Below are 11,031 nucleotides of genomic sequence, written 5' to 3'. Positions count from 1 at the left end.
AGCCAGCTCTGTATTACAGTGTGCCTAACATCCTGCTGATGATTCACTCCGTTATGGTCACTTTCATACCCAACCGAGTCATCTCAAACTTTAAAAAAGGCAGCAGGCAGCGAGTGTTATTTTTACCGAGCCGTTTGGGGTTTTGGGTGAGTTCGTTTTAATTTCAGCGGTGGATGAAGTCACTGAAGAAGCCTGTTATGGCTGCTGTCCCCTTCATGCCCTGCACTGCTAATGGATCCTCCATTCATGCGTTCTCCCACTAGAGAGAGACATTCTGCACAACTGATGCTGCTTGTTTTATTGGCTGGAATGTATGACATTGAAATGAGGTTTATGTTCCAGTGAGCAGTGTCATTATTTACCACAGAAGGCTGACAGGCTTTAAATTTACATTTAAGTTATATTCCTCATGTTTATGTAAACACTGTAAAAAACAAAAGTTGCTGCCTTAAATTTATAAGTAGCCTACACTCAACTTGGATTTTTTAAACCATTTCAACTTAAATTGCTTAACTTATTTTGATGAGTTAAAGCAACGTAAAAACACGTTGTCAAACCTTATTGATCATGTATTTTTTTACAGTATACATAGTGCAAATATTATCTCAACATATGCATTCACTGTAAAAGAAATATGATCAATAAGTTATGACAACATATGTTTTTCCATTACTTTAACTCATCAAAATAAGTTAAGCAATTATACAAGACTCAACTAAATTGTTTTAGTCAGTTTAATTTGATTGTAGCCAGCGACTTTTTATAGTGTTGTAAAAAAACTAACTTGTGAACCAAACAAAAGCTTTTCAAACCCTGAGCCTATTTAACTTCTTAGTTGTTTAATTGTTCATGTATTCATTTAATTTTTTGTTATGGTAAAGTTTTTTTGGTTAACATTAGTGAACTACATTATTAAACATGAACTATACTGTACTTCTACAGTATTTCTTAGTTAAGTTCAACATTTACAATACGCTTATAAAATCAAAAGTTGCATTTGTTAACATAAGTTAATGCACTGTAAACTAACATTCACTGTGAACAATGAACAACAGTAGTTTTATTCACATTTAGAAAGATTAATAAAAATATGTTAGTTAATACACGCTGTCTTCTTTTGTGTTCTATCTATCTATCTATCTATCTATCTATCTATCTATCTATCTATCTATCTATCTATCTATCTATCTATCTATCTATCTATCTATCTATCTGAGAATGTCACATTCTGTAGCCTATTGGAATCATCACCGATTTAAAAGTCTTCAGGGATTCTTTTCTTAACTCTGTGTTGTCCGTCTCGCTCACAGCTATTGGATTTCCAGCCATCCCACAGCGCGCAACAGGTATATGCCCCCATGCATGGGGCAGGTTGAATCTATTGCCCCGATTTCCTGTCACATGATTTGAAATAGGATCCCTACTTTTTCTGCTATCTGTCTTGTGTATGTGTGTGTGTGTGTGTGTGTCTGTGTCTGTGTCTGTGTGTGTGTCTGGGGGCAGCGCTGATCTGCCTTAAAGTTCATACGCTCTTAACGCGGACGCGCAGCGAGATTCTATGACATTCAGCTGCTCACTGCTTCAGCTCCACTGACCTGACTGGACTCAAAACACTTCACCTGCGAGAAGAGAGAGAGAGAGAAGGTGTTCAGATCTCTTAAAGCCTACTACAGAAGAGCGATGGATTCGTGGAGAATCGCAGCTGTGCTCCTTGCTGCCTGCCTCAGCGCGTCAACTTCAGACCAGTTCGATACGGGTTAGTCCTCAACTCTTTTGACTTGTAACTTTGTGCATTCGGGTGGTTGTAGGACTTTTATGAGATGTTTCTTACAGTCGTGCGCTGCGTTGAGCCCACATTGTCCCGACTCAGTCTCGAGATGAGCATCGGCGTGCAGCGCGTTCTGTCAATGTTCTTGCCTCGTCTTGCCTCTGGTTCAGCCGTATGAATCACACAATCCATTCAGCACTAAATCATCTCAAAAACACTATTTGATCGTGCAGACTAAGCTTCGCTGTTTTGCATTTTGACGATTCTTCAATTAGAGACGCTTTTGACACTTTTTAAGTCTTGAAAAATGAAACTTATTCAAACAAAATTATTCAAAGCATATCTTAGTATAAAGAACCATCAAGTGATGGACATGGTGAGAGTAGTTAATATTGTGTGCAAAGGTAATGACTTAAAATAATAATAATACTAAAAAAAAATCTGTATGTATATATATCATGTGCAATGTATTTTAATATATTCCTTTTTTTAAGTTAATGTTAACACTTTTTTTAAATAATTCTTTATAAATAGAGAAATCGTGGCAAATTTACCTTTCAACACTAAAAAGATTTTGTATATGAGATTTTTTTTTCTTTGCAATCTTAGTATAAAAGCTCCCCTAATTTATTAATCACAATATGCCTTATTATGTGACATTATACGTTTACACATACATTACGTGTAATATAATTATACAAACATTATATGTTTGCATGCTTTAAAGGGATACTCCACTTTAAAATGTAAATTCTGTCATCAAATACTCACCCTCTTTCTTCTGCTGAACAGAAAGGAAGATATTTAGAAGAATGTCAGTAACCAGACAGTTTCTGGTACCATTGACTTCCATAGTATATTTTTTTTCCTACTATGGAAGTCAATGGTACCAGAAACTGTCTGGTTACGGACATTCTTCTAAATATCTTCCTTTCTGTTCAGCAGAAGAAAGAAATCCATACAGGTTTGAAACAACATGAGGGTGAGTATATGATGACAGAATTTTCATTTTAAAGTGGAGTATCCCTTTAATGTATTTTTCAGGACAGATATGAAATCATGGTAAACCATAGTTTCCACCACAATACCAGTTTCGACAGTGACTGTTGTTTACTGCAAAATTCTAATTTGGGATCTCATTCAAAGAAAGTTAGAAGCTTTCAATATATTATGTGACGACAGAATGGTGACTGATTCCCACAAGTTACCACAGTTTTATTTTACTATCAGCAACCACAGTAACTATGGCATTTTGGCGGAAGCTATTGTTACCATTGTAAATATCTGTAAGGGATCTCTTTGTGTCATCATTGTCTAATTAAACTGCTCTTGGGATTACAAAAAACCTCTAAGCTACTCTTATTGACAGATTTACGTATCTGCCATTAATGTTCAATACTGGATATATTGGAAGTCTTTTAGTTTTTCTCTCAAACAACTTAATCTACTTGTTCTTAATGAGCAGATCATGTTCTTTTCATATGATATTTAGTAGTTGAAAGCTCAAAAACATTATTTTCATTTAGAAACAGTCAAAATCTTCCGTCCCGTATTTCAAGTAGGTGAACTTGAGATATTTAATTGTATCATAAATCCATCTTCAGCATCAGACAACCATAAATGAATTGTCTCTATGCAAAACCCAAAAGAAATGGTAATTCATAAATGTTTAGCAATGACTACACAAAGCAAGCATCTCGCATCCCAGATAAACAGCAAAGAAAGTGTGACGTCTTCCAGGGTGGAAGTGACGTCAGCAATCAGTCGACCAATCAAAGTTCATGTGTGCGACAAGACACAAAAACAATTTTAGGGAAATTTTCTATTTCCTAGTTTAATAAAAAATCAGATATAAAACAATGATAGTTAGGTGTCATTGTCAAGCAGGTTATTATTTTAAAGAATCACTTTCTTTTTTATTGTTATAAATTTGTTAATTGACTGCCAAGTTAATTGACTGTTAGCTAACTTGTTGTGTTAGCAAGTCCAAGGTATATCCAACTTTTTCTCCAAAAAGTAAAAAAAAAGAAGAACTTTGAATGCAGTAGCATAGATTAAACTTAGTTTAAAGACATTTGCATTGATTATAATGGGAGTGCTCTAGGTTGTCGCATTGCTTTGCTAACATTGTAAGCTGTAATTTGTGTTGTGTTTCAAGTCTCAGAACCAAATCCCATACGCTCTCTTTTAATTATTTTTTTTTAATTATAGTCTTTGATTCAAATGACAGGTTAGGCAATCTGAGCAATGCGTAAGCACATGTCCTCTATACCTATGCATTAGCAATGTATTTAAAGCTGCCTTCCAGAACCTATTCATGATAATTACTTGACTTATTCCTCTTTAAAAGTTTTTCTACCACTTTATGACATGTGACATGGTTTATGACTAATTTTGACAGGTTTATGGCTAATTAGTGCTGTAATAATTAATAAGGCATACAGTAACATGTCCATCCACCCAGAGGTTTTAATGTGTTGCAGTAAAAAATCATTTATTGAAATGACTTGATGGCTCATTGCAATCCTTGTGTTTCCATGTAAAATATAATGAAAATCATTCAACATCAGTGAGACGATTTGTACACTTTGCTCCCAATTTGTGAATATGATTATTTGCCGCTAGCTAGATTTATTGCATTAATTAATTAGTGCATGCATTTGCTTTATTGAAGTGGTTTTAGGGTGTCACAACTCACAAGTCATTGCATGTGTTAGGCTCTTAGGTTATTGATATCTGATGAGTGAAGAGACATTTTGTTGTGCATGTCTATGTGTGATTGGATGTATAGATTTATACTTGTGAATGATGAAACACTTTGCATTTTAAATTATGTTAGACATTTGAAAGAAAGAGTATGGCATCTGTGTTTTTTCATTAAAGGTGCTGTAAGCAATTTCTAAGAAACTGTTGATATTTGGAATCAACTCGATTACAAAATACATGCGATGGTAGACTAAATGTCTCTTGACACTCAAAAGACAATGACACTCAAAACAGTCCTGTTACTATAGCATACATAGTATATATAGTATACATTACAACAACAGCATATATTAGTTCTGGATTCAACGAAAGATTGCGATTCTAAACAAAATAACACTTAATAGAGGTTATGCCAATAAGGTAAATTTTGCGGTTTATTGATTTTTTTTTAAATAATCTGAATGAAAAAACAAACAAACAAAAAAAAAAAACGGTTTGAATGAATGATTCAAAGACTCCCTCATAAATACTTGTTTCATTACTGAATGAATTAGCGTTTTTGAACAAATCTCTTGAATGAATGATTCAATAACAAATACATTTTTGAACCCGGTGGTGTATCAATGTAATCGACACAATCGTTATTTGAAGCGCCATGTTACTTTAAAAAGGTGATTTGCTCTATTTTGATCTGTACCGTAGTGTTTATATATGAACTATAAACTTTTATCCCAGTACTTCTGTGATAATATGAATATTTGTAACACTACTGTGAAACTGTGTAGTTGAAAAGACTGTTTGTGAATTTGTTTTATTCCTATACATGATAACTGCTTTCTCTGGATCCGGGGCAGCGTAAACGCAGATTTGAAATGAGACCGATTGGGTTTTTGAAATGAGATCGCAATCTTTTAATGATTGATCGGGCAGCTCTAATTAACGTGGGTGCTAAAGCTCTTGCCTGATCATAACCCTTCTTTTTCCACTGATATTCCTCTGAGCTTTTCTCTTTTCTAATGTCTTATCAGCCATCTCTCTCTCTACAGTCTTTCTTCAGATCTCCCTCTTGCTCACTCTTTCTCCTCCCCCGTCATGAGTGGACACGCCCCCTACTGCTGATTGGCTACTAACGCAAGTGTGTTGTGGTGCTGGGTCAGAAATTACTTACTGCACCTTTAACATGGGGAAATGCATTATTGTTGTCCTTGGAAAACTTTTTTTTTCTTTTGCCTTTTTCTTGATATTGCATGAATTTAAAGCTTCTGCTCCTTTGCTTTTAAACATATCTAAGAGATATGAGCAGGTTGTACCTGCACCTTGACCAGGCCAGGTCAAATATATGTATTAAAGGTGCAATAGGTGATTCTCTACAGAAACATTTTTTGTTATGCTGGTTTAAAGTCTCCTCATATCCTGATAGCAATCACTATGTTAAGCTGTCTAAATGTATTTTTATAAATTTATATCATCTGTGCAAGGCATAGGACCACAAAATGTTCATTCAATCATTGCATTCGGTCTGAATGAAATGAAAGCATGTGTTCCCAGTAAGTCAATTGTTCACGCAGACGTCATATGTCATCAGCGAGTTCACGTATACGCTGCTCAGACAGAGCGAGAATGGAGCAAACAGTTGTTTACGTTTGTTATTGTAGTAGCTACTGTTACTCATGGTACTGTAAAGTTGTGAATGGTGAATGACACATTATGTAATCCAATAACGTTGTCTCTGGACCTCTCGCTTCTGGTCTGTGCACGTTCATGTGTTTTGGAGGAGGCTTGGCTTTGGACGGGCGATTTGCAGGGATCGTATGCTTTCAATGCTAGCAGGCTAAAGTTAGCATTTCCCAGATCACCTATTGCACTTTTAAACGAATAGAGTTTTATTCAGGGACTTTGAGAAGAAGCATCTGTGTCACTCATGGAAAGTGGATTTGGGTTTAGTTAAAAGATGTTGTCGACTGGAATGCAGTAAGTGAGCTAAAAATGACAGATGCATTTTTCCCTCATATTTTTGCTGTTAAATGTGAACTTGGTGATGCTTGTTTGCTGTGTTTTTCTATGCAAAGCAAAATGTGCTGATTGTGAAAATGAATGGAATGGTTATGGCTGAAGGGCAAACCGAAGACTTCAAAGCATCAACAATTTAGCTTGAGTTATTAAATCCATGTCATGCCTTGTCTGTCGTGATTGTTTCGTCTTTCATCTCGTTTCAAAAGTCGACGCAAGCACCATGTGGCTTATTGGTCCTGACCAGTCGTGAGAAATTAACATGTTATCTGAAATGAGATCTCTGCTCAGAATCAGCACCGTTTAAAGTCATTTTTGTTCTTGAGTGTGTGTGATCAACTGAATCAGCATTTCATCTACAGACACTTAGTTAACTCTTTGACTAGACTTCATCTAATCTTGCAAACGTAAGATTGGGAATTCCAGAACGCAACCTCAGATGTTTCTTCAGTTTGCCTGTTGTGTTGAGCAAAGATCCAACATCAAAATACTGGTTTATATTTTCTCCAAACTGTCATCTGTTACAGGAAATCACAACCAGTCAACTGCATCACTGTCAGTCAGTTAAAGCGTGCTAAACCCACAAGATGCTGCCGTTGCTGAAAGTGTTAAAGGAGGATTTGTTGCCATATTGCATTAGCGTCTGCCCAACAGATCCTTCATCGGTTCTGGAATCTTCTTTCTCTCCTGCTGTCCGGCTGCTTGCCATTGCTGACTACCTCTCTCCTCTATCTTTATTTTCCCTCCATCTTTGTCTTTCTCTCTTGTTCCCCTCCTCTTTTTCTTCCCAGGGCTGTTTGGAGTGCAGCGCCTGCGCTTTGTCTAGTGTCTTCACTCAGAGTCGCTCTGACAGTGAAGTATGGTTTGGGAGGGAAACAGTAGCCAGGTGGGCGGAAATGTGGGACTTTTGGTACTTTTGTGCTTTTTCTTTTTCCCTTCAACCACTTCCTTTTTTTCTTTTTCTTTTTATGTGTACTTGTTTAGAAAGCACTGCTGCATTGACCCACTGGAGTTCATGACTATTATTTAAAGACTGTGAATGGATGGTTTATTTTTTAGGGATTACAGTTTTTCTTTTTTAGTTTTATTTTGTTTGTTCTTGGTCATCCACGTCAAATGCTGTCAATGCTGTTATTCTGAAGCCTTGACTAGTTTTTCCAGTGAAACTTGCTTGTCATGGCATGTGTACATTAATGCATATGTGTGTATGTTTGTGTGAAAGCATTTCAAGTCTTGTCGAGTACACCAGAAGTTCATACAATATTCTGTTCTGTTCTGTTCTTTTTTTGGTTGTACCAACTTTGTGTCATACTGTGAAATCAATTTTCTTAATACATATTTTTGTCTTGTTTTCTAAATATTGTTAAAACAAAATACATTTACTTGAGAAGCAAAATTTCATGAGATTGAGTGTATTAAGGGAATACATTTTTAATTAAGTTTAGATTTATTCATTTTTTTTGTCTTACCTCATTGGCATTTATCATTGTTTTAAGCATAAAGCATTGCCATTTTCCCTTGTTTTATGCTCAAAATATGAAAAACTATTATTAACCTATATTAGTAATCCTAATAAACCTAAATTATATATTTTTTTGTTTTTCTTATAATTGTTCTTAAAATTAAATAATAAAATAAAGTTTATTTGTCTTACAACATTAGGGGCCCTATCTTGCACCCAGCGCAATTGACTTTGTACACCGACGCATGTATCATTCCTATTTTGCACCCGCGCAAAGCGCGCTTTTCCCTCCACAGAAGCACGTCGGTTAACTAAGAAATACACTTGCGCTCCCCGGGGCGGTTCAGCGCAAAGAGGAGGCGTGTTCCAGCGCAAACGTTCCTTCATGCTATTTTGCAGGTTTAGAAAACAATTGCGCCACTAACCAGGAAAAAAAATGTTTAAAGTCAGTGGCGCGTTGCGCATGTTATTCATATGCTATTTTAAGGGCGCATGCTTGGCCATAATCAATGTAGCGTGTGCACAACGCGCATACACTTTGATTCTCTCATCTACACAGAAGCAGCAGTTTTCATTTTTGCAAATCATACATTATTACGATAGATAGATAGATAGATAGATAGATAGATAGATAGATAGATAGATAGATAGATAGATAGATAGATAGATAGATAGATAGACAATTTATTATAAAAGCATACATCTAGCTTACACATTTACCCAAATTATCATACGCCTTTTTAACCGAAGTTAATTTGGGTGTGTTTCTCCATCCCCAACGTCCCTGACTAGAACGCCGGTCTCCTTGGCTGTGAACCGCTCCTGGCGCGCGCCTGGTAAATCCGCTGTTACAATAGGAATCCGCTATAGAACAAACGCGTCTGCTCTTAAAGGGAATGTGAGATTACGCTCTAATTGGTTTATTTCACGTTACGCCCAAACCACACCTATGAATAATGAAGCTACTTCAGACCAACCCATTTTAGATTTGCGCCGGGCGCAAGTGTCATTTATCCCGCCGGGAAAATAGCAACAGCGCTAAGACCCGCCCACAAAGTTACTTGCGCTTTGCGCTTGACACTTGCGTTTCAGATCGTTAAAATAGGGCCCTAGGAATGTTTATTGTTTTTAAGCATAAAGCATTAGCATTTTTGTTTATTTGTATAAAAGTGATATTTTATTTGCCAGTGGACTAAGACAAATAAACTTAAATTATATTTTTTGTTTTACTTATAGCTTTGCATAAAATAGAATACAATGAGAAACAAATATAAAATAAAATAAATAAAAAATACATAAAAAATCTCGTGCAGTCTTGCTTCTCAAGTAAATGTACCTTTCACTGTAAAACATGGCAAAAAATAGGAGCGAAAACACCAAACAAAGGAGACATTTAATTAAAGAACAGCGCTATCAGTTTAGTGTGGACAGCATTGCTCAGATAAGATGAGAAATATTTGAGATCTTTGACTGTTGCTTGTTGGCTTTGGAAAGAGTGCAGTTTGAAACATTCAGGAGAGAAATCTCAAAAGTTGAAGAACATTAGGAGAAACCATAGGGATTTGTTTTTCCTAGTGGCTGGTGTTCCACTAGAAGGCAGATTTGTGCAGATTTCTGATGTATAAATAAAGTGATAATGATTTTGAGTCAATACAGGGACCCTCATAATGCCGAACCACTGGACCGTGTGCCCACTCCCATATCTTTCTGTATCTGTGGTGCAGAGGTGGTTAGCTGAGAGGGCTTCTTCTAATTTAGCAACAGAAATACCCACATCAGAGGCTGTCGTTTCAGAGGGCACTGGCATTCCTTTGCTCCCATACATTTCCCAGAAATCCTTCCACCCATTTCCTGCCAGCATATCCTCACATTTACACACAACAGGCTGTAATTACCCACCCAGCTGATCCGATCCAGAACCAACCACCGAGAAACATGGAACACAAAGATGCCTCTGTATCCAAGAGTGACACAGTATACAGGCCGCGTTGCTCCTCTGGACAGAGACACAGCCTGTGGTCGGTTCTGTCAATCCCTGTTTCTGACTCTGTTTCTACGGGAAACTAAGCAGAAAATAAGCAGGCAACACGTCGTGTGTTAATGACAATACCTGAACGCCAAGTTCGGCTGGGATGAGAGGTGCCTAAAGAGGCTAAATGAACTCAAACACTTCTACCAAGACCAAGATGTTATCCGAACAGTTTTTTTTTTAAAGAAATTAATATTAGAACAATGAAAATAATGTTTTTTGACAAAAATATGAAGCAGCACAACTGTTTTCAACACTGATAATAATAAGAAATGATTCTTGAACAGCAAATCAGAGATTAGAATGATTTCTGAAGGAACGTGTGACACTTAAGACTGGATTCTGTGAACATGTTTGTGTGATAAATCACTAAATTGTTTGATTCAGTTGATTCGCTGAAAGATTTGATTGATTTGTTTGATTCAGAAATGAATCAAGCTTCCAAATGAATCTATATTGTCTTTTCCGAACATCTTATTAGAGACAAGGTTAATACTGAACCACAACCCTTAAGCTAATGGTATGTGGGAGTATACGAGAGGTTTATGATGGTCATCTATGTCTGTCTCTCTTTTGTTTGATGTTACACCATGGGTCAAAGGTCAAGCCTTAGTTGACCTAGGGATAGTTAGAAGCTCCTGTTCTGTACCTAATGCCTGTTCAAACCAGTTCACCTCCTAGCTAATGTGGCATCTGCAAATCATTCCTTTTAAACGCCGTTAAAAATAGTTTTATCTTAGGCTATGATTTAATCTACATGTTGTCTGTAGACAATAAACACAAGCCTACTGAATGTGTTTTTAATTATTGCTTTCTCTAGTTGTTGATTACTTCCCTACCACCCATTTAGTTAGTTTAACATTTGCATTTAGAGCAAAGGGCAAAACTCGTCTCGACTCAACATTGTTATTTTTATATTTTTCATTTTACTATGCACAGCATATTTTGTGTTTTGCTAAAGCTATATCCAGAACTGTTATTTTCTCAGAAGTATGCAAAGGTCAGTGAGAGGGGAGAGAGACAGACAGCGGGAGAGAGATTGAGATCTGCTTAACC

General features: G+C 36.5%; 1 protein-coding gene across 2 annotated transcripts in view; it reads left to right on the top strand.

The window, feature by feature from the left end:
• Positions 1-1,489: 1,489 nt before the first annotated feature.
• The window catches only part of kremen1 (kringle containing transmembrane protein 1), a 66,806-nt gene continuing 57,264 nt past the window's right edge, over positions 1,490-11,031 (top strand). Inside the window, exon 1 of one of the 2 annotated variants that reach the window (XM_081367318.1) lies at positions 1,490-1,756. In XM_081367318.1, the coding sequence (XP_081223444.1) occupies positions 1,681-1,756 (76 nt within the window). In that variant the 5' untranslated portion in view covers positions 1,490-1,680. The remainder of the gene's footprint in view (positions 1,757-11,031) is intronic. The other variant, XM_081367317.1, reaches the window with a different exon arrangement.

Source organism: Scardinius erythrophthalmus, assembly GCF_964197995.2.
Source record: "Scardinius erythrophthalmus genome assembly, chromosome: 5".
In the NCBI taxonomy this organism is placed as follows: Eukaryota; Metazoa; Chordata; class Actinopteri; order Cypriniformes; family Leuciscidae; genus Scardinius; species Scardinius erythrophthalmus.
This window is presented reverse-complemented; position numbering and strand designations above follow the sequence as displayed.